This window comes from Phlebotomus papatasi, chromosome 2 (genome assembly GCF_024763615.1).
Source record: "Phlebotomus papatasi isolate M1 chromosome 2, Ppap_2.1, whole genome shotgun sequence".
Taxonomy (NCBI): Eukaryota; Metazoa; Arthropoda; class Insecta; order Diptera; family Psychodidae; genus Phlebotomus; species Phlebotomus papatasi.
In genome coordinates, this window is record NC_077223.1 from 17,521,473 (window position 1) to 17,544,623 (window position 23,151).

Sequence of the window (23,151 nt, forward strand, 5' to 3'; positions counted from 1 at the left end):
TTTTCAAATTGACAACTCGAGATAAAACATCGCCAAATTCTATGTTTTTTTGTTTTTAATTTTTTACACTGTAAAATTCGTATAAGGTATTTTTTGCATTTTGAAATCATTTTTATAAAAAGAGTTACTAGAAATTGTGTACATAATCGTGAAAGAGATTATAACATTAAAAAGATTAAAAAAAACATAAAAACTCACCTTTACTTCGGTCAGTCGACTTCTAGAGAGGAAAACCAGAGAAATACGCAATCTTGCACTTCCATCAATATCAATACACATTATTGAAGTTTTTCTTACAATGTATGTATGTAGATCTTTTTCAAATTCTTGTACTGCTTTCCAGTTAGTATTTTTCTCGACTTTTCAACTTTTGCAATGAAAATTATCATAAAATTGTGAAGAAATTCTCCCGCCATTTCACCCCTCTTTTCCCAGGGCCGTATCCTCGGGGCCGTATCCTCCAGATATGTGAGAGTTTGATTTTGTGGGAAAAGCCAACTCTCCGTGTGGAACTCGCCTATTTGGTATCCACGAAATTTTCGATTGGAAATTTTCTCATAAAAAACCGGGGAGAATTCTCGAGTGGTATTCCCGGTGAGAGTTTGATTAATATACAATAGAAAATAAGCAAATAAATTAAAATATCGCGTTTTTTTTAAGTTTTAAATGTTTTCTAAATGATTATTTCACTTAATAAATACAATTTCCGTATATTTATAATAAATTTCAATGAAGTTTTTTTTTAATAACTGTGCAGGCATTTCGAACTTTTTTCTTATTATCTCTTATTATTTTTCTAATTGTTTGATTTTGATACTAATCATTTTCCAAATTGTTTATTATTTTAATGTTATTTTGTTTCAGCTCTCGTAAAAAAGAAAACGGTTGTGGGCACTTAATGATTAGATCTTTGATAAACTTATTTATACTCTTAGTAAATACGAAATTGAACAGATTTTAGCAGTTAATTTTTGTTTTAACTAAAACCGATGAAAAAAGATCGCATAATTTATAGGAGTTTATCGGGAAAAGGTTCTTTTTAGTAAAGTTGAAATTGTTAGATCTCAAGAACCAACAAAACAAATATTAGTAGTGAAACAATACCACATATTATAAAATTAATAAAATTGAACAAATATTTAAAAATCGTATAGTTACATCTTGTTCTAAATTAGAAAAAATTTATTGAGTGAGATTCTTGATATTCACATCTATATTATCCTTTTTTATTCGACATACAATCTAAAAAAATTATAACTTCTCCATTGAAAAACTATTTACAATGTTTTAAACGCTTTTCTTTAGGTTGATATAGTCTTTATTTGAGAAAATTCCTTCAAATTACTCCACGTAAAATAGAAAAGAAAACGGATAATGTCTAGAATTTTCCGCATATCTGTATCTACAAAATTTAAAATTTTCAATGATCTTTGTATTTTTCTTAAATTGATATAGTTCGTGTATATGTGTTTTTATAGGGATAAAACCGGATTCTGAAAGGGAATAAAATTCTCTATCTAATTCTCTAATAATCAAAAAATCCTGAAACTGCCATTAAAATAGCGGAAGTGTGAATTGTTTATCAAACATTGCGAAAATATCATGAATATTTGACGAGGTTCTCAAGTATTGCAAAAATGTTACAAAAATACTCGTCAAATCTGAAAAAAATTACCAAATTATCGACTAAGAAAAATTTTCTTGGCGAAAACTCATAACCTCTTAACATTTATATATGCCTCGTCGCTTGAAAATTGGTTTGAAAAATCACAAAAAATATAAGAAAATGTGAAAATATTGAAAAAAATAAATAATAAGAATTACTACCGAATAATATTGCAGAGAAAAATAAGATGAAAATTAGCTTTATAACTTTTTTCTTTTCAGAATTCCTGTTGGAATTTTACTTACTATTTTTTTTAAACGCAAATTATAAATGAGATTTTTTAAATTTTACAGAAAAATATATTGATATGAATCCAATAATCTTTGTCAAATTGCTTAAAAAAAGAAAAATACAATGGAAATTATTTTTTTGTTATAAAAATATCTGAAAATTCACTTTAGCATTATTTGACAATTTTCAGAAAATTTATACAAAACCACAAGAAAATGAGAAAATCTTTATACGTATAAATTCGTATTTATAATTGAATTAATACAAATGTAAAGGGTTTTTTTTTAAGTTTTTTTACTGTAGTAAAATATTAAAAAGAGAAATTTGGCATGAAATGCCGTTGCAGTAATTTAAGTACATAAGAGGAGTCGCGATAAATAAATCAAAGCTTATAACAATGTTATTTAATTGTTTATTCATTCATTGAATTTATAATTACAGTAGTCTCTCAAATCTGAATCTCTCAAATTCGAACGCCGTTTGGATTCAAATTGTCAATTGTGAGGTTATGTTAGAAAGTTCGTATTCTTGGTGAATGAAAATCATATTTGTGTGCTTCTTCCTGAATGTTTACATACATTATGGTCGTGTAAAATGAAAAGGAAGTATGTTACCACTAAGACTTGCGAGAAAATACGGCAATTTGATTCAAAGTACAATTTAATCTCACATAAATTTCGTTAGTTTTGAAAAAATCGTTCGAATTTGGGAGGTGAGAAATGTCAAAAATACCCCCCGAGCGTTCGAATTTGAGAGACTCTACTGTACTTCAGTACTCAGTGTTTTTCGCGACCAAAAACCAGCGCGCGGAATGTCAAAAAACGATTTCCACAAAAAGTTCCACACGAAAATCTCACCTGCTTCTCTCCTATTCGTGGATACGGAGAGCGGTCAGGTGGGAAAAATAGGAGAAAATGTCACGGAGAGAAGCTCGCGTAAAGTCTTCTCTCACAAAGTTGAGGATACGAGCCGCAGTTGGATGATCATTGTTTACAAATGAAAAATTGCATTCTCCTCAAAAAGTACAAAATAATTGCAAGAAGCATCACTTGAATAAATTAAATAAGCAAACAATTAACCTATTTTAAGTAAGATAACTGCGATTTCCAATAAAATTTTCTGTAAAATCCTGGGTAAATCCAGTATTTCTTAAAATTCTCAATCTCAACTCTCAACCCCCTTCGCAAAATGTAAACATTTTACCACTCTCTCTCACACAATTGCTATCTCTTTTGAACGTGTTAAAATTCTTCTCAGCTCTTCCAGCGCCTCCTACCAACAAAATTAGAAACTGCCTGTGAGAAAATTTTCCTGTGTGCAAATTGTTAATTTTTGGGGATTTTTCCTCAAAATCCTTGCACACTGCAACTGTAGATAATTAAGTGATACCCATAGGAGTACACAAGGTAATAATAAATAGTGTGCAAATACCCAATAAAGTGTTAAAGGAACCAAAAAGTGCAACTACGTAAAATAAACTAGAATGTTTTTTTCTTGCTTTTCTGAGATAATTGGTGAATATTGTTGATTTTTTGGCCTTTTGAAGGTTTAGGATAGGAATTAAAGGGATATTTGGGGATTTGGAAGTGATTTCAGTGGGTTTTCTGGCGATTTTCTGCATTATCAATTACATAATATAAAAGTGAGGTTATGTTGCAGGTTCCGGGAGAAAAATCAAAACATGGGAGGTCACCACTTACCAAAGGTCCCAGATGCATCCATCTACAAAGTTGAGGATGTTCCAGAACTGCTGGAAGTTCAGAAATCTCTGTCGCGTCAGGGATTGAGGGATCCTTGGCTGCGAAATGAAGTCTGGCGGTACGATGTCAAGCAATTCGGAACACATCGTCAGCGTTTGATGTCTGTGCTCTTCCGTGGCTTCGGGATTGGATTTGCCGCCTTCCTGGCCACCATTGGGATTGAGAAAGCATTCAACATTGACTACACAGGAGGACGCCATGCGCATGGACATGGACATGGCGAGGAGGGGCATCATTAGGCAAAGATAATTCAATAAATTGATTGTAGATGAGAAAATTTCTGGTATTTTTTATTTGATCTCTCATTGAAATGGAGGTTTTTAGGAGCTGGCTCGGGGCTTGAGCTCGTCGTAGCAGGGTCGGAGGCAGATGTAGGTCTTGTGATTGAGATTGTACTCATGCCCCTTGGACCAGTCGTAGCCAATGGCGTAGGCAAATATTTGCCCGTTGGAATTGAAGCAGCACTTTGTGATGGACTGATCCATGGTCTCCGATGACTTGAGCTTGGTTCGGGCATCCTTGTCCCAGAAACTGAAGGTCCCATCGCTCCCAACAGTGGCCAGAGTCCCATGAACCGGATGGAAAGCAATGTCATTGACAGCGTAAATGTCCTGATATCCGGAATTCCCATTGGAACGATGGCATTTGAATGTGAAGTTGTCCTTGGCATTGGTCGGATTTACATACTGAATGGCCACACGTCCTTCAATAGATCCCAAGGCATATCCCACGGGAGTCTTTTTCTTGTCCCGGAAGATGCTAACTGCCCTGTGTTGATACTTGAGAGGGCTGTCCTGCCTCTTGTACTCCGTGGGTTTATTTTCCAACGAATAGATGATAAGACCACGCTGAGCCATTCCCACCACTGCCATTGGGTAGTCCACATCGGCACAGTAGCATCTCTCGGGAAGAGTGATGGCCATCATGGGATTGGGGGATCGTGTGTCCCAGAACTTGAGGGTTTTATCCCAAGATCCTGTCATGAGGCACGTGTAGTTGGATCCCTTGACCCAGTGACAAGTCTTTACAGGAGCATCATGGGCTGCCACTTGAACCATCTGATCAGAAGCAAGATCCCAGCATTTGACTTGCTTGTCGCAAGATGCAATAAACACCTTTCCACCATCATCTGACCAACAGACATCCAGTACAGGGCCCCCCATTGTCTTCATCTGCTTGGGTACGGTCTTTCCGGTCATCTCCACCTCCCAGCACCTCACACAGCTATCCCAGCTGCCGGCTATCAAGAAATTCTGAGCCACGCTTGCCGGGCTGAACTCCATGCAGGAGACAGTGTCTTCGGGCGGAGATGTTACCTCGAAATCCTTCATGGGATTCACATTAGTTGTCTGTGGAGCTCCTCCAAAGGAATTGGTGACATTCAGCGGGGAAGCCGCAAACATGGTATGCAATGAAAAACACACGATAACCCAGAAAATACTAGAATTTCAAGACGCGACGCAAAATCTCAACTTGTGTACGTCAAAACACTACAAAGTGGACTGATCCAGATGCCTCGCCCTCGGTTATGGTGAGAAAAAATATACCCGATGTTTAGAAATTCTAAACTTCAACCGTTAATTAGATTTTATATTTTATGAAAATTTCATAACATTTTAGGAAATTAAAATTTAGTCATTTATTTAGTGCAATTTTATTAAAATTTAGTAAAATTGTTTAAAAAAAACTTTTTGCGTGGGTTTATCATTTAAATAAGCTAAATTTATTTAAAATAAACAAATATAGCAAAATTGTATGGTAGAACTTTATTTTTTGTATTAAAAATATATTTGAAAAGGTAAAACTATTTCTAAAAGTCATATGAGTCTTTTATAATAATAATAAATTTATCTAATATAAGGTAAAGTACCCTATGTCGACCACTTAAGGATAGATCTTGTGAAAAAATGATAAAACAATTATAAGGTAAAGTGCCCTCAAGTCGACCGGTTCCTCAATTCGACCGGTAAAGTTATTTATTCAATTTATTTATATTTGCAGTAATATTTAGCGTTTGATCTAACATTAATAGATCAATTATTCCATAAATATATACGAATCAGTGACAATTTTGTAGAAATTCACCATCAAACATTCAAATATTGACCACCGGTCGAGTCGAGGAACTAGTCGACTAGAGGGCACTTTACATTTATAAATAATTTATAAATTTATAAATAAATTTATACATTTATAAATAAATCGCATCGCGTCATACACGGTAAAAAATTTCGGCACGTATTTGTTCCAAAAGTTAGCTCGTCCACGGGCACCATAATTTTTGGAACAAATTTGTAACTTCTAGGAGGAACAAAAAGATACCCAATATTAGTAACGAATTTGTTCCAATAAATAGCTCGTCTAGTATAAAAGCGTATCCCTCCTCTCACACTCAGTCACCCGTCACCGAAGTGAAGAGGACGCCAAATCTGTCTCAATTTTCGTGCTACATGATTTAACTTTTTTAATTCGAGATTCCCCTCCTGCTGCCAGCACTCGCATATGATTTCGTCATGCATGCGTCTGTATAAAACACTCTTAAGTTAATTCTTATTTGATGAACCTTATGAACTTTCGCCACCGAAATCCATCTCGACTGAAGTATAGGCCTTAACTGTAAGACGAAATCACTTACACGAATTTGTTCCCGAGTATGGGAACAAAAAGACTCCCCATATGAGTAACAATTTGGTTCCAAAAATTACCTCGTCCACGGACATCGAAAATTTTTGGAACAAATATGTTACAGATGTAGGAATAATATTGTTATAAAAAATATGTACCAATTTGTTACTGACAGTGGGAACAAAACAACCGAGTGCAACAAATTCTGTTCCAAATTTCGGGAACAAATTTGTATGAAACGAAATCAACTTAAATTTGTAGACATTCCACTGTATCAAAACGGTTCCAAAAGAAAACTCTAACAAAATTGCAACTGTATTTTGTAACGAAATTGTAAAGAAAACTTTTTGGAACAAACAAATATCTTCTCTAGGTATAAATTGATTCCAAAAAAATTTGTTCCAAGGAAAACTTGTTCCAATATTTTCGTCAGTGTCCAAAAGTTTTTACCGTGTACCATACTAAACGGTGTTTTCAAGGTGACGACACTTCTGAAAAAGTACTTTAACAATTTTTGTGTGTGGTAGTAAAACCTGTTTACAGCTCTTCAAAATGAAGCCAAAACAAGAAAAAACCGATATGATAGCCAGTAAAAAGCGAAGAAAGCACCCATAACAAATTGTACTGTTTATGGACTTAACACAGTATCTGATTTGTGATGCAAAAGTAAAGTGGTGGTTCAAATGATTCCATTCTGGTAAAATGAAATATATGAAATATTTTTGAGATCGAGAAAAGCGCGCGAAATAGTTTTAGGTATGCTTACAGAAATTTTTCATATTCTCAGGAGACGTCGTTAAATATTCAAAATATTATTGGCGCCAATTTTTGGGGCTATTTCTGTGATAACTGTTCATAAGTTACGCATTTCAAACTTATGGCCTCGAAAAAAATACATACATTTAGGGGAATTTCAAAAATGATTTCACACATGAGCTCCTAATGGTAGGCAAAGATGCATAATTCCATCATATGCATAATCCAAAGACCCCCTGTAGATAAAATTATGAAAATTGTTGAGTTGGACCGGTTGGACCAGCACATGAGCAATTATTCTATTGACCAAGAACTGAATTTACGTAATCTAATCTCAGGAAGAACGAACAACGAATCGCAGAAGAACCTTTAGACTTTAAACTAGGCCTAGACCCATTTTTGAAAGGAATGGCGACTCACAATAAAACAGAGCCACATACAAGAACATCAGTCGGAAAAAATCGTAGTATACAAGCGTGATAAGCCGGCTCCAACAATAGCCAGGCCCGGATTAATGGCCAAAAGGGTTTTGCTATGTGTATGGTGGGATTGGAAGAGAATTATCTAACTAATCAGATTGAAGGAGGCGATCAACCAGAGGCGCCCAGAATTTGTCAATAGGAAGGGCATTGTGTTCCATCAAGACAACGCCAAGCCGAACACAACTTTAGCGACGCATCAGAAGCCCCTAGAGCTCCATTTGGCTAAATCTTAAAATCTGAAGCCCGTGTAAGAAAAATGATTTTGGGGTCCAATTCCCAGATTTTATTATTCTTGACTATAGAAAAACAAGTTTCTTTTATTACTCCAGGGTAAAGTGATACAGAAATTCACTTTCACAAGATTAAAAAATAAATAAAATAAAATGAAGACATTTTTTTTTTACTTCATTTGATGAAAGCAGTTTTTCACTCGGTTTTCCTTTCAAGAAAAAAAATGAATCAAAACGATCAAAACCATCAGAAAAGACAAAAACTTCAGGCAATTCTTTTCTTGATGTTTTTGGTTAAGAATTCAAAGTCCTTTAATTTATCTTAATATTCTTGCTTTCCAAGAACTTCAATCATGTTTTTACTCATATCTTCGTTATAAATGCCCCTCCGCTATGAGTATACCGAGTACACAATTTTAGGGCATCTTTCTGCGATTTCCCTGAAAAATACGATAATTTTAAAATATTCCTTGAGGTTTTCGGTGCTCATACTTACGCCAAGATCTTATTGTCCACACCAAAGCATTTGTAGATGTTCAAATACTGCAAGTTACGACAAACTTTTAAAAGTATCGCCAAGACTGGTGATATCGGTTTCATATCGGTCAAACGCATTTTTCTAATGTCGATAAATTGCAAATGTGGTTGCTTCGAAAAGAAGTGTTGAAGGCATTGTTGTGAAATTGACATTTGGTTATTCATAATCATCAGTTTCACAAGATTGGTATTGTGTTTGGCAAGATAATCTAGGAATACTTCATCGCAGGGCATATCTTTTAGGGATAACATGGTCAAATTCTTGCATGTTACGGCAATCGTATATAGTGGATTTTTGTAATCGATTGTCTGGCAAGAATAGATTTTTATACTTTTGAGATGTGGATTATTTCGTATAAGATCAGAAATCGTCTTGCTCTTGCGAAAGACTAAGTTTTTCAAGTCAAGTCGTCGAAGACTTCGACAATGTTTAGCCGGTTGAGCAAATATATCAAACTCTTCAATCAGAGAAAGAAGAGCATATAATTGATATTACCATCCAATTCAATAGCATGAAGATTTGCAAGCATCTCGTTTCCTATGCTTAGGCAATCCCAGGAGCATTTTTTGAACTCAAGAATATCCTCCAGTCTCAAGTATTTCGCAATATTGGTGCAGACAGTACGTATGATATCCTCCCCAAGATTAATCAACGTGGAAAACAAATTATCCCTGTTTTCTTGATCTTTATCTTTGATTTTGTTCAGCTTTAAACGCTTTGCACGCTTTGACATCTTTTTAAGACGATTTTCTCACTTTAACGATGTTTCTTTTAGTTGAAATTTTCACTTTTTCTATTTTTTCATCCGCAACCTTAACACGATCGAACATGTATGATTTTTATGAGTCTCACTGTGGTGAATTTTGATATTCACCATTTTCTAAACAATTCAAATTCTAAACTTCCATAGACAAATAGGAATTGTCCGTGGATCAGTGGATGTTTTCACTCTGCCGCCAGACTCTTCTAAATCTAATCTTTTATAGGGTGACAAAAGCATATCGAATGATGATGATGAATCGAGCCGGCTCCTACAAAAACTTTAAAGAAGAGAAGAAGATGAATCGAGCATTCTGCTAATATGCTGTTTATCTTTTATTCCTATTCCATCTACTAGTCTTATCACTAGGCGTTAATATTTCCAAGCCTTCCCAAGAATATAGCAAAGATTTTAATTAAAACTCTCAATGTAATTGAATTGTGGCCCTAAAAAGGGCCGTTTTTTGGGGTAAAAGAAATTTAAGCTGTTTAAGCACGTTCTCCACGAATACGACGAGCCAGCTGAATGTCCTTGGGCATGATTGTGACGCGCTTGGCATGGATGGCGCACAGATTGGTGTCCTCAAACAAGCCCACGAGGTAAGCCTCACTGGACTCCTGGAGAGCCATCACGGCGGAGCTCTGGAACCTCAAATCGGTCTTAAAATCCTGAGCGATCTCACGCACTAGACGCTGGAAGGGCAGCTTACGGATGAGCAATTCTGTGCTCTTTTGGTACCGACGGATCTCACGGAGAGCCACTGTTCCTGGGCGGTAACGATGGGGCTTCTTGACTCCACCAGTTGCTGGAGCACTCTTGCGAGCAGCCTTGGTAGCCAGCTGCTTGCGAGGAGCCTTTCCTCCGGTTGATTTACGGGCAGTCTGCTTGGTACGGGCCATTGTTCTGCGAATCCACTGACGATGTGCACTCTTCGAGAAGTCGAGAGAAACTATGCCGATCGGGGCCTTTTCGGGCCTTTTATGCAATCGCCTTTCTGCGGTGGAAGGAAAAATATCGTAATTATTACTATTTTTATTTGGTAATTCTTGTTTTTTTTAATATAATATTCTTCTGGAACTACAAAAACTATAGGAAATTGAATTTATAAAGGTTGATTGCAATTATTGAATTTCTTTAGTCAATTCCCAAAGGAAAAAGTTATTTTGCTAAAAATTACACTTAAAGTTAATTAATTAAAATTAGAATAAGGATAAATATTGAAAAATTGGGATTTTCTATTGTTTAAAAAATAAAAATTGTTGGAAATTTGTGGAATATTTGAGAAATATTTTGAGAAGGGGCGTGGCATTGTTAACAAAAGGCCGGTTCAAGGCCCAAATCTCCGTAGTTTGTTCGTGACTGTCTTTGGAGTAAGATCTCAGATTAAACAAGCAGCAAGCAAAAATGACTGGTCGTGGTAAAGGAGGCAAGGGACTCGGCAAAGGAGGCGCCAAGAGGCACAGGAAGGTGTTGCGTGACAACATCCAGGGCATCACAAAGCCAGCCATCCGTCGTCTGGCTCGTCGTGGCGGCGTGAAACGTATCTCTGGACTGATCTACGAGGAGACCCGCGGTGTCCTCAAGGTCTTCCTGGAGAACGTGATCCGTGACGCCGTGACTTACACCGAACATGCCAAGAGGAAGACAGTCACTGCCATGGACGTTGTCTATGCCCTCAAGCGCCAAGGTCGCACATTGTACGGTTTTGGTGGCTAAATCCTTCATCATCTTCATCAATTCAACAAAAAAAAACGGTCCTTTTGAGGACCACTAAACAATATTTAAAGAGTTTACCGCAAATTCTTTAAAAACCGTACATTCGCTTTTGTTCCTTAATTTGTCCAACAAAAGAAACCCTTTTGAACCCAAATTCAGGTCAATTTTTTAATTGTTTCTGTATTTGCTCAAAACAAATATAATAAAATATTACTTGAATTGCTTAAAAAATTAAGTTTCTTATTCGACACAAATAAGAGACAATTTGATTTATTCTTGTGATTGGAGGAACAAATTTTCTGATTAATTTCTAACACGAATGAGTATGAAAATGTTTATAAAGTATTTTAAATCGTATTTCTGAGTTCAATTTTATTTACATCTAAGTAAAAAATAATCTAATGGAACGCCAAAAGTATTCTATATAAATTGATCCCCTAATAAAAGCGTTCATCGCCATTATTATCATTTTATGTTTTTTTTACAATTAACTTTAAAAGATCATAACTCTTATAGTCGCACAAATTTTATGCAAGTCTGGAAGAACTGTCTAAAAAAACATTTGAAAAAGAGAGAATAGCTTTTTAACCTAAATTTGCCAATATCCACCCTAAATATTCATCAAAAAATTAAAAATATTGGAGACTTTCTTATTATATTTTAATAAGGATACTAATATACTTTTACTCCTTTTATTATAGAAGTAAAAGAAAGCATGAAAAAGCGAAACAACTTTTCTTGTGATAAAATTATGAACGCTCAAGTGAATCGCCATTTTGTTGTGCTGCTTCTCGATTCTTAAATATTTTTCAGAGAATTGCGAGACAATAAGATTATTTCCCAGAAATTGAAGAATGATCACAAACTCTTTATGAAATGTATTTGTGGCCCTCAAAAGGGCCGTTTTTTGTTGCAAATCAGAAGATTTGGAAGAATTTACTTGGAGCTGGTGTATTTAGTGACGGCTTTAGTTCCTTCACTCACGGCGTGCTTGGCCAATTCTCCGGGCAGCAGGAGACGCACAGCAGTCTGGATCTCGCGACTCGTGATGGTCGAGCGTTTGTTGTAATGGGCCAGACGAGAAGCCTCTGCAGCAATGCGCTCAAAAATATCATTCACGAAGCTGTTCATGATACTCATGGCTTTGCTGCTGATGCCAGTGTCAGGATGGACCTGCTTCAGCACTTTGTAGATGTAAATGGCATAGCTCTCCTTCCTCTTGCGCTTCTTCTTTTTGTCCGTCTTCGAGATGTTCTTCTGGGCCTTTCCAGCCTTCTTGGCAGCCTTTCCACTAGTCTTCGGAGCCATCCTAGTTGAAGTATTCTCAGTGAAGTAACTTTCGATACTAAAAAGTCGTACAGGGAACACCAGTATTTATGGACTTCGTAACCCGAAATGTTTCAGATTGGCTCTCACACATTCTAACTCACACAATTGAACATCTGTTCATTCCAATAGGAAAGGCCTTGAGTGGAGGGGGAAGTGAGATAGTGTGCAACAGCTCTGACTTGACTTTTTCGGGCAACTAAACGCATAAATACAGGAAGTTAGTGGTGATTTTTTAATAGTCAGTCAACTGCTCTTGCTGAGTGTACTTCGTGTGACTTCAAACAAAGGAAAACCATCTGAAATGTCTGGACGCGGAAAGGGAGGAAAAGTGAAGGGAAAGGCAAAGACTCGCTCCAATCGTGCTGGGCTTCAATTCCCCGTGGGACGTATCCATCGTCTCCTCCGGAAGGGAAATTACGCTGAAAGAGTCGGTGCTGGAGCTCCAGTTTATTTGGCTGCCGTTATGGAATATCTGGCTGCTGAAGTTCTTGAGTTGGCCGGCAATGCTGCCCGTGACAACAAAAAGACCAGAATCATTCCTCGTCATCTTCAATTGGCCATCCGCAATGACGAAGAATTGAACAAATTGCTGTCCGGAGTCACAATTGCCCAAGGCGGTGTTCTGCCCAATATCCAGGCAGTTCTCCTGCCCAAGAAGACCGAAAAGAAGACATAAATTCTGCAAATCAACTGCTCTACAAGAAAAAAAACGCCCTTTTTAGGGCGACCAAATCATTTGATAAAGAGTTTATTGAAAACTTAAATTACCTTTTCATTTTGTTATTCCGTTTGATTAGAAAAGGACATTTATGTTTCAGATAAAAACGAATTTGAATTCTGGTTAATCCTACGCAATTAGGTACCATTTAGAGACATTAACCAGACTTATTAGTTTTGAGATAGTTTAAATCCGAGGATATTATATACATGAAGACCAATACTAATTTGTAAAAGAATTAAATGGATCAATTTCTAGTCTAGTAGAAATTACGTAGATAGACAAAAAATGAATATTCTAAGAATTGCAGAATAGTAGCCAAAATAATTTAATTTCAATGCAATGAGCCCATTGATTAAAATCGAACAAGTATATAAAAAAAAGGTTTTTTACTTTTGAACCGTCGTAAATTTAAGATAAAATCATTTAAAACAAAAATAATAGAAATTGCAAAAATGGGGCGAACAAAAACATAAATTAATTTAAATTATCTGATACAAAAAAATGTGAATGAGAAAAAAATTAAAAAAAAACCTTTTTTTCAATTTTAAAATCATTTAAGATTAGTAATTATATTTTTTTTGTACTTCAAATTAAATCAAAATAAAATTTTAGAAGATTTTACATTATATAAACGACTAAAACCATGCTCCAGTTTAGACGTTTTAAAGTTTTTTTTCCTAAATGTTAAACAATATTAATAAGAATTTGTTCAGAAATCGTTTGAATAAAAATATTCAAATGTAAAATTCATTTGCATTGATTCATGATTTTAAGTAATAACATAAAGTATTTGCAAATAGAAGAGATATACAATGATTAATTTCATCTTTATATAAATTTTCACATTCAATATGAATTACAATAGGTGTGGAAAATATTCTTATCAGAATATTTTAAAAATGAACAGTCTTCAGGTAATATTTTGTTTTTAATTTGAATACAGTAGTAATTATTAAATTATTAAAAAGCTAATTTTCTACAAAAGTATAACATAAAATAATTCAAAATGTTCTTCCCAGATTACAAAAAAGAGATCTACGCAGCAACTTCCAATATGCAATCCCTGTGAAAATATCCAAATGCCTTTCGATATGTCATTAATTTGATAATATTTCAACATAAATCACCTCTTCTTATGTCTTATTAACAAGTAATGTAAAAATAAAATTAATTTTTCATCCAAAACTGCTTCAAAATATCATTAGAATTACACCATTACTTTGAATTTGCAACAAATGCGATATTTAGCTTTAAAAATCGACATATTCCGCTTTATAAATTTAGCTTTTAACATCAGAAGAACATTGAAAATATATTTAAATATATTTTAAGAATGTTAATTAGAAGAGTGATAATTTTAATTGCATAAAATTAACATAAAATTCAAATGCTATCACTTTTCGCCAATATTTATGATCAACTTTGTTGTAGCAAATTTGCGATTATTTTAGAATATAGAAGAATAAGAAGGTTGCATCTTTTAAATATATTTAATAGACATCCAGTCTTTCGAATTCACTAAGTAGGAACACCTAAAATTATTAATTAATTAAGTTTTTTTGAAAGTCTTGCAAATGGACTGAAAATTTGAGTGCAGATTAAAGCAAAATTCCGGTTCCAATAAATGGGTTACCTTTGTGAGTAAGGTAAAATGAGGTATTTTCTAGTAATTTTCTTGAGATATCTACCCAGAAATCGCAAAGAATGGCAGAAGAGACATCCGTGGAAGTAGCCCCAGCAGTGTCCCCAGCGGGGAAGAAGACCAAGGCCCCAAAAACCGCCAAGAAGCCTCGAGTGAAACCAACGCACCCAAAGACTTCTGAAATGGTTAACAATGCCATTAAGGATCTGAAGGAACGTGGTGGATCATCCCTGCAGGCCATCAAGAAGTTCGTGGCAGCCAACTACAAGGTTGATGCAGAGAAGTTGGCCCCATTCATCAGACGCTACCTGAAATCCGCCGTGACAAGTGGAGCTCTGGTTCAGACAAAAGGAAAGGGAGCCTCGGGCTCATTCAAGTTGGCTGGAGCAAAAGGCGATAAGGCAGTAGCAAAGAAGCCCCGTGTGAAGAAAGCTTCTGGAGAGAAGAAAGTGAAGAAGGCTGCATCACCCAAGAAGAAGGCAACTACTACAGCCAAGAAGGCAGTAGCAGCAAAGAAGCCAAGTGGTGAGAAGAAGAAGGCAGCTGCACCAAAGAAAGCTGCAGCAAAGAAGTCTGCTCCCAAACAAAAGTCCACAAAGGCATCTACGAAATCCACAGGAACAAAGCCAAAAGTTCCCAAGCCGAAGAAGGCTGGATCACCGAAGAAAGCTGCACCAAAGAAGACAGCAGCCAAGAAGAAGTAACTTTCTTCAAATCTCCTTTCAACTTCTCTTCCCACATTGGGAAAAAAAACCTCACAAAAACAGCCCTTTTTAGGGCTATCAAATTTTTTTATAAAGAGTTTTAACAAATCTTGATTCTTAAAAACACAATTAAATTAATATCTCTAAAATTGTGTTTTAGTAGGGTCGAAGGAACACCTATTGGAACTTTAAGAACTCGTGTCAGAACCTTTCTCATTGGCGCCTTATTAGTCCCCTATTAGGATACATTCACACAATTCTTTTAGGAAGATATAGGTGGATTAGTTAAAAACCCGTTGCAAAAAATCGTATTAGAATACCAATTAGTATAAAGGACCAGTAAAGAGACATTCTCAGGTTAACTTTCCAGACCGCAACATACTTCAAGCCAATTTCACCATTTTTTAATCAAAAATATCTAAGCTCAGGAATTAATTGAGGTCCTACAAAAAATATCTTACATTTGGACATTCTTATATTTCTAATCATCCACAAGAATAGGATTTTTATCAGTTCTGAATAATTAAAAAACATTGTTTTTCACAGAACATTCATATGCTGCTTTGGGTACTCAGAATCCCAAAAGAGACGAAAGAATTAACAGCAAGTTTTCTATAAATTTTTATTTTGCAAGACTTCTATAACCAGGGGGATAGCCAGTTTGATATAACTTTAGGACCTATAACTTCATTTTCCAATAAAGATTTTTCCGTTTTCTTGTGGTTTTTGCATTTTTTTTTAATTTGAGATAAAATGTAAAGGAATTTTCACACGAAACAAAAAAGGCTAATTTCCATTATAGGGGAGACCGGGGTACCTATAGCCAGGGGTAGAATTAGTCAGTGGATTTTTCTCGTTTTTCTTGAAATGTACAGAAATATTTATAAGTCTGATCCAGTTATCCTACAATTTAGAAGCATTTTTTATAAAATGGGTATAAAATTGTAATTTTGATGTTACAGTTTTTGGACCAGCATTTGGTTTTCTGAGTTTCTAGTCAAGTTTTCCTAGTTTTACCTCGTTTTTAGTTTAATGAACCTAATTAAAAATATTTTTCACTTGGATAATAATTATCCAATTTTTTCTATAAGATGATAAACACTAAAACAGCCCTCGGGGCAATTGTAGCCACTCCTCCGGGCGGGCTAAAACTATCATTGATTTTTCACTAATACATGGATAATTGTTAGATGAAAAAGTACTATTGATATTCCAAGCAATATTTCCATTCGGATGAAAAATTTGCGAAATAGATTTTTTCAGGATATTTTCATCAATTTTACCGCAATTTCAAAAATGTCATAAAAAGTCGGCTAATGCCTTTTTCATTAAACTTAAGTGGCATATTTAGCATCAGTGGGCTTCAGTGTCTCAAGCGAAACCAGCGAAACAATATTCGGTAATCTCCAGTTTAAAATTTCGTCTGGAAAACTAGTGGCAATTCGTACCCCAAAAGTGGCTATTATCTACCGATCTACCCGATCCGGGGCAAGTGTAGCCAATGTCTCATACTTTTTTTTCATTATCCTCTTTAGAAAAACTCAAGGATTTTAGAGCTTTGGACTACACTGTTTCATACAACCACTATCCTAATGCTACTTATGAAACACAAAAATATTAGACAAACATCATTTTTCACAAACCACGCGCGAAAAAAAGCTTCATTTGCTGGCTAATTCTACCCCGGTCTCCCCTACTTCCATTGGTTTCTTATTACTCAGAATATCAATAAAAAATTTAATTATAAATACTTAGTGATCTTTAAGTTATAGGTTTTTTTTACTTACTTTAAAAACTTATTTTATCTAATTTTTATTAATTGAGGCTTTATTAAACTCCTTTGCAACAGTTATTAGTTTTTTTTTAAGACTGTTCAAGCCTGTCTAAACTCCAAATGAAATAAATATTATGTAATTATAATTCTTTAATCTCCAAATTTTGCTAAAAAGATAATTCTCAATTTCAATTGTTTCAAAATGTTGTTTTGAAGTGGTTTTATGATTGCGTGTATACGATGAATCGAAAAAAATGAAACAGCAAGTGTCCTTTTCCAATAAAATGGTATAACCGGAATAACAATTCCAGATTTCAATAAACTCTTTATCAAACGATTTGGTCGCCCTAAAAAGGGCGTTTTTTTTCTTGTAGAGCAGTTGATTTGCAGAATTTATGTCTTCTTTTCGGTCTTCTTGGGCAGGAGAACTGCCTGGATATTGGGCAGAACACCGCCTTGGGCAATTGTGACTCCGGACAGCAATTTGTTCAATTCTTCGTCATTGCGGATGGCCAATTGAAGATGACGAGGAATGATTCTGGTCTTTTTGTTGTCACGGGCAGCATTGCCGGCCAACTCAAGAACTTCAGCAGCCAGATATTCCATAACGGCAGCCAAATAAACTGGAGCTCCAGCACCGACTCTTTCAGCGTAATTTCCCTTCCGGAGGAGACGATGGATACGTCCCACGGGGAATTGAAGCCCAGCACGATTGGAGCGAGTCTTTGCCTTTCCCTTCACTTTTCCTCCCTTTCCGCGTCCAGACATTTCAGATGGTTTTCCTTTGTTTGAAGTCACACGAAGTACACTCAGCAAGAGCAGTTGACTGACTATTAAAAAATCATCACTAACTTCCTGTATTTATGCGTTTAGTTGCCCGAAAAAGTCAAGTCAGAGCTGTTGCACACTATCTCACTTCCCCCTCCACTCAAGGCCTTTCCTATTGGAATGAACAGATGTTCAATTGTGTGAGTTAGAATGTGTGAGAGCCAATCTGAAACATTTCGGGTTACGAAGTCCATAAATACTGGTGTTCCCTGTACGACTTTTTAGTATCGAAAGTTACTTCACTGAGAATACTTCAACTAGGATGGCTCCGAAGACTAGTGGAAAGGCTGCCAAGAAGGCTGGAAAGGCCCAGAAGAACATCTCGAAGACGGACAAAAAGAAGAAGCGCAAGAGGAAGGAGAGCTATGCCATTTACATCTACAAAGTGCTGAAGCAGGTCCATCCTGACACTGGCATCAGCAGCAAAGCCATGAGTATCATGAACAGCTTCGTGAATGATATTTTTGAGCGCATTGCTGCAGAGGCTTCTCGTCTGGCCCATTACAACAAACGCTCGACCATCACGAGTCGCGAGATCCAGACTGCTGTGCGTCTCCTGCTGCCCGGAGAATTGGCCAAGCACGCCGTGAGTGAAGGAACTAAAGCCGTCACTAAATACACCAGCTCCAAGTAAATTCTTCCAAATCTTCTGATTTGCAACAAAAAACGGCCCTTTTGAGGGCCACAAATACATTTCATAAAGAGTTTTTGATCATTCTTCAATTTCTGGGAAATAATCTCATTGTCTCGCAATTCTCTGAAAAAATATTTAAGAATCGAGAAGCAGCACAACAAAATGGCGATTCACTTGAGCGTTCATAATTTTATCACAAGAAAAGTTGTTTCGCTTTTTCATGCTTTCTTTTACTTCTATAATAAAAGGAGTAAAAGTATATTTATTAGTATCCTTATTAAAGTATAATAAGGAAGTCTCCAATATTTTTAATTTTTTGATGAATATTTAGGCTGGATATTGGCAAATTTAGGTTAAAAAGCTATTCTCTCTTTTTCAAATGTTTTTTTAGACAGTTCTTCCAGATTTGCATTTGTAAAGATCATATATTGTGCTGTCTGTTGCATAAAATTTGTGAATTTGTGCGACTATAAGAGTTATGATCTTTTAAAGTTAATTGTAAAAAAAAACATAAATTGATAATAATGGCGATGAACGCTTTTATTAGGGGATCAATTTATATAGAATACTTTCGGCTTTCCATTAATTTTTTTTACTTAGATGTAAATAAAATTAAACTCAGAAATACGGCACATTTTTATACTCATTCGTGTTGGAAATTAATCAGAAAATTTGTTCCTCCAATAACAAGAATAAATCAAATTGTCTCTTATTTGTGTCGAATAAGAAACTTAATTTTTTAAGCAATTCAAGTAATATTTTATTGTATTTGTTTTCAGCAAATACAGAAACAATTTATTAAAAAATTGACTTGAATTTGGGTTCAAAAGGGTTTCTTGTTGGATAAAAGCAATTAAGAAACAAAAGCGAAAATACGGTTTTTAAAGACTTTGCGGTAAACTCTTTAAATATTGTTTAGTGGTCCTCAAAAGGACCGTTTTTTTTGTCGGGTAGATGAAGATGATGAAGGATTTAGCCACCAAAACCGTACAAAGTGCGACCTTGGCGCTTGAGGGCATAGACAACGTCCATGGCAGTGACTGTCTTCCTCTTGGCGTGTTCGGTGTAAGTCACGGCGTCACGGATCACGTTCTCCAGGAAGACTTTGAGGACACCGCGGGTTTCCTCGTAGATCAGTCCAGAGATACGTTTCACGCCGCCACGACGAGCCAGACGACGGATGGCTGGCTTCGTGATGCCCTGGATGTTGTCACGCAACACCTTCCTGTGCCTCTTGGCGCCTCCTTTGCCGAGTCCCTTGCCTCCTTTACCACGACCAGTCATTTTTGCTTGCTGCTTGTTTAATCTGAGATCTTACTCCAAAGACAGTCACGAACAAACTACGGAGATTTGGGCCTTGAACCGGCCTTTTGTTAACAATGCCACGCCCCTTCTCAAAATATTTCTCATATTCCACAAATTTCCAACTAGTTTTATTTTTTAAACAATAGAAAATCTCAATTTCTCAATATTTATCCTTATTCAAATTTAAATTTATTAACTTTAAGTGTAATTTTAAGCAAAATACTTTTTTTCTTTGGGAATTGACTAAAGCAATTTAATAATTCCAATAACTTGTTTTATAAATTCAATTTCCTTTTTTTTCATAGTTTCAGAATAAAATATATTAAAAAGAATTATAATACCAAATTAAAAATAGTAATAATTACGATATTTTTCCTTCCACCGCAGAAAAGCGATTGCATAAAAGGCCCGAAAAGGCCCCGATCGGCATAGTTTCTCTCGACTTCTCGAAGAGTGCACATCGTCAGTGGATTCGCAGAACAATGGCCCGTACCAAGCAGACTGCCCGTAAATCAACCGGAGGAAAGGCTCCTCGCAAGCAGCTGGCTACCAAGGCTGCTCGCAAGAGTGCTCCAGCAACTGGTGGAGTCAAGAAGCCCCATCGTTACCGCCCAGGAACAGTGGCTCTCCGTGAGATCCGTCGGTACCAAAAGAGCACAGAATTGCTCATCCGTAAGCTGCCATTCCAGCGTCTAGTGCGTGAGATTGCTCAGGATTTCAAGACCGATCTGAGGTTCCAGAGCTCCGCCGTGATGGCTCTCCAGGAGTCCAGTGAGGCTTACCTCGTGGGCTTGTTTGAGGACACCAATCTGTGCGCCATCCATGCCAAGCGCGTCACGATCATGCCCAAGGACATTCAGCTGGCTCGTCGTATTCGTGGAGAACGTGCTTAAACAGCTTAAAATTCTTTTACTCAAAAAACGGCCCTTTTTAGGGCCACAATTCAATTACATTGAGAGTTTTAATTAAAATCTTTGCTATATTCTTGGGAAGGCTTGGTTATATTAACGCCTAGTGATAAGGAAGAAAAAGTGTTTATACTTGCAGAATGCTCGTTTGAAACCTTTGAATATATATATATATATATATATAGAAAAATATATATTAAGGGTATTTAGGAAGGAGAAACAGTGCAAAATTCCAGTGACGCTATAAATTCGAGAAGGAATAAATTATAAATAAAATGTTCGACTTGTAGATTAAAAAATAATGAACTGCTAAATTTTTATATGATAAATTATATAATGCGCTTTACCTGCTGCTACTCGGACTGAAATCCGTTAGATTATTCCAAGTAAAAACACTGCAAGGTTTCCTAATAAGAATGTTTTTCGCCTTGTAGGACTCGATCGAGGTACTTAAGAAAACGATTTAATTTAACTTAATTTTTGAGCTAAATTTTAATATTAAAAATTTAGTTCTTACGGCTAATACTAAAAGCTCGATATAGAAAAAAATAAAATTTGGGGACACCGATCCGGAAAGTGGGTGCGATTCCAATGAAAAATGATTTTTTTTAGAACTTCTGTTCTCAAGTACTTCTACATACTTTCTTTGCGATTGTGGTACTTGCCCGCGCTCTCTTCATTATGGATCACAATTATCACAACTACTCAATAAAGATTGCTAAAAATATTAAAATAAAATTATGACAACATTGCATGTCGCGTACTAAAAAACATAACCTAACTTAAAATCAGTGTTTTGAAATCAACGGTTGATAAATTGTGGACTATAGACCGCTGCCCAGCAAAACTTCGTTCTGCAATTCCGCAATTTTTCTTCTTCTTCCTTTAAATTAAAGTAAATTCTACCAAGTTGATAAATAATTTCAGAGAAAATATTCCAAGTCCATTTTGACAGAAAAGTGCCGAAAATTCATAAAATTTTCTGTAGAAATTCTGCAGAATTTTCGGCAGTTACATTTTCAAATCTGACGAATTTCTGCAGAATTTCCCGGGTGAGTGGCCAATAGCGGGGTTCTACTGTGCTCTCCATTCGAACGTTCATGCCTTCGAATAATGTGAATTTCTTTTATTTTGCCTAAGCGACTTCCACGTAATTATCACAAAAATATCAATAATTGATAATAAGCTAACTAAGTATAATATTTAATAAAAAAGGGGAGGCAGAAAAGATAAAGAGATTATACTTTCGAAATAATGTCATTTGAGGAGGGGTCATCGAAGACCGGAAGTCGATATCTCGTCGGAAGTCGTTTGAATTTTATATGGGTCAAAATGTGTAATTAGGAAAAAATAAAAGAAAATTTACATAGTGCGACCCAAGTGTCAAATCTAGAACCAAATACAGTAGACTCTCGCTTATTCGGCTCTTTTAAGATCGGGCTGCTTTTCAATTCGGGCGGCAGTTAAATTCGAAAAAGTTTGTTGACATTTTTCAAGTTCGATTATGTTTATCAAATGAAGCAAATATGCTCAAATTTGCCATGATTTGTCTTAGTTTTGATGTGATTTTGCATTATTGAGGGATTTTCATGCAATTTACGATATATATCAGTGTGTAAACTCAATATCTATAATGCACATGTCGCCCGAATTTCTGTCTAATTCGGCTGACATTTCGGTCCTATATGCCCGAATTTGAGAGAGTCTACTGTATATGCAAATGAACAAAAAATCTTTGCATTTCAAACAATTTGCTGCCCGAATTTCTCTCTAATTCGGTTGACATTTCAGTCCCAACTGCCCGAATTTGAGAGAGTCTACTGTATGGCCTATAGCGAGGCTCTACTGTACTATCACTATCCCCTATTAAAAAAAAACATGTTCGTTTTTTGTTGAAATAGCACCATTAAGCTCGTCTGAGATTGTTGCTTTCTCCGCGACTTCCGATCGGTCTGATATTAACAAGGTTTTATGTATGGAGTATCAGTATCCCTGATACTGAAAATGAGTGGTGTTATTATTTAATACCTGTAGGAGAATTCTGTAATTTTCGTGGCATTGTCACGCGTGTGTTCGAAATCTGATAATGCCATTTGAGCTTTTTCTGTCATATCATATGAGTTCGAAAATGCAATTCATTGAATTTTTAATGAAATTTCTTTACTTGATGATTTTATGAAAATACAGTACGTCTTGGTTGATTTGTTTAACAACATTCATTGTCATTTGAATTGTCAGAAATCACAAATTTGTGACTTCTGACAATGCCAGTTGAGCTGAAATGGCTACGGCTACAGAATCGCATTTTCGAAAAAGCTCTCCTGAGATTCAAACCCAATTTGTCATATGGCATTGCCAGAGCGTTACAGAATTCCCCTCCTGAAAATAACGTTCAGGAGAAAATTTTCTCTTTTTTTTAGCACTTTGCTGTTCTCAAGTGTTTCTGCATTATCGAATTTCTGGTTTTTGTCTCGACTATTTTCCTTAGTCCTCGCCGGTATTTTATCTAAACTAAAACCACCAAACAATCGTGACAGGAACT

At 35.8% G+C, this 23,151-nt stretch overlaps 12 protein-coding genes across 13 annotated transcripts in view; 6 read left to right on the forward strand and 6 right to left on the reverse strand.

Moving 5' to 3' along the window:
* LOC129802838 (low-density lipoprotein receptor-related protein 1) overlaps positions 1-23,151 on the reverse strand; it is a 231,471-nt gene that overhangs the window by 70,195 nt on the left and 138,125 nt on the right. The window lies entirely within an intron of this gene.
* LOC129802876 (NADH dehydrogenase [ubiquinone] 1 beta subcomplex subunit 3) lies at positions 3,137-3,934 on the forward strand. 2 transcript variants are annotated; one of them, XM_055849067.1, is made up of 2 exons: positions 3,137-3,303; positions 3,557-3,934. In XM_055849067.1, exon 2 carries the CDS (start codon positions 3,579-3,581, stop codon positions 3,894-3,896), a length of 318 nt encoding a protein of 105 aa, XP_055705042.1. In that variant the 5' UTR covers positions 3,137-3,303; positions 3,557-3,578; the 3' UTR covers positions 3,897-3,934. The 2 variants fall into 2 exon arrangements, with proteins under 2 accessions (XP_055705042.1, XP_055705043.1); XM_055849068.1 differs by lacking the exon at positions 3,137-3,303 and adding an exon at positions 3,473-3,492.
* Positions 3,916-5,175, reverse strand: LOC129802861 (protein Rae1). Its single transcript, XM_055849051.1, has one exon. The coding sequence runs from the start codon at positions 5,058-5,060 to the stop codon at positions 3,978-3,980; it is 1,083 nt and encodes a 360-aa protein (XP_055705026.1). The 5' UTR covers positions 5,061-5,175; the 3' UTR covers positions 3,916-3,977.
* On the reverse strand, positions 9,487-10,010 carry LOC129802871 (histone H3-like). The gene has a single exon (XM_055849061.1). The coding sequence runs from the start codon at positions 9,945-9,947 to the stop codon at positions 9,537-9,539; it is 411 nt and encodes a 136-aa protein (XP_055705036.1). The 5' UTR covers positions 9,948-10,010; the 3' UTR covers positions 9,487-9,536.
* LOC129802878 (histone H4) lies at positions 10,381-10,813 on the forward strand. The gene has a single exon (XM_055849070.1). The coding sequence runs from the start codon at positions 10,453-10,455 to the stop codon at positions 10,762-10,764; it is 312 nt and encodes a 103-aa protein (XP_055705045.1). The 5' UTR covers positions 10,381-10,452; the 3' UTR covers positions 10,765-10,813.
* LOC129802875 (histone H2B) lies at positions 11,654-12,119 on the reverse strand. Its single transcript, XM_055849066.1, has one exon. The coding sequence runs from the start codon at positions 12,070-12,072 to the stop codon at positions 11,701-11,703; it is 372 nt and encodes a 123-aa protein (XP_055705041.1). The 5' UTR covers positions 12,073-12,119; the 3' UTR covers positions 11,654-11,700.
* LOC129802872 (histone H2A) lies at positions 12,303-12,825 on the forward strand. The gene has a single exon (XM_055849062.1). It carries the CDS (start codon positions 12,395-12,397, stop codon positions 12,767-12,769), a length of 375 nt encoding a protein of 124 aa, XP_055705037.1. The 5' UTR covers positions 12,303-12,394; the 3' UTR covers positions 12,770-12,825.
* On the forward strand, positions 14,489-15,309 carry LOC129802866 (histone H1B-like). Its single transcript, XM_055849055.1, has one exon. It carries the CDS (start codon positions 14,519-14,521, stop codon positions 15,158-15,160), a length of 642 nt encoding a protein of 213 aa, XP_055705030.1. The 5' UTR covers positions 14,489-14,518; the 3' UTR covers positions 15,161-15,309.
* On the reverse strand, positions 17,272-17,764 carry LOC129802873 (histone H2A). Its single transcript, XM_055849064.1, has one exon. The coding sequence runs from the start codon at positions 17,700-17,702 to the stop codon at positions 17,328-17,330; it is 375 nt and encodes a 124-aa protein (XP_055705039.1). The 5' UTR covers positions 17,703-17,764; the 3' UTR covers positions 17,272-17,327.
* LOC129802874 (histone H2B) lies at positions 17,973-18,443 on the forward strand. The gene has a single exon (XM_055849065.1). The coding sequence runs from the start codon at positions 18,025-18,027 to the stop codon at positions 18,394-18,396; it is 372 nt and encodes a 123-aa protein (XP_055705040.1). The 5' UTR covers positions 17,973-18,024; the 3' UTR covers positions 18,397-18,443.
* On the reverse strand, positions 19,321-19,745 carry LOC129802877 (histone H4). The gene has a single exon (XM_055849069.1). It carries the CDS (start codon positions 19,678-19,680, stop codon positions 19,369-19,371), a length of 312 nt encoding a protein of 103 aa, XP_055705044.1. The 5' UTR covers positions 19,681-19,745; the 3' UTR covers positions 19,321-19,368.
* On the forward strand, positions 20,114-20,643 carry LOC129802879 (histone H3-like). The gene has a single exon (XM_055849071.1). It carries the CDS (start codon positions 20,184-20,186, stop codon positions 20,592-20,594), a length of 411 nt encoding a protein of 136 aa, XP_055705046.1. The 5' UTR covers positions 20,114-20,183; the 3' UTR covers positions 20,595-20,643.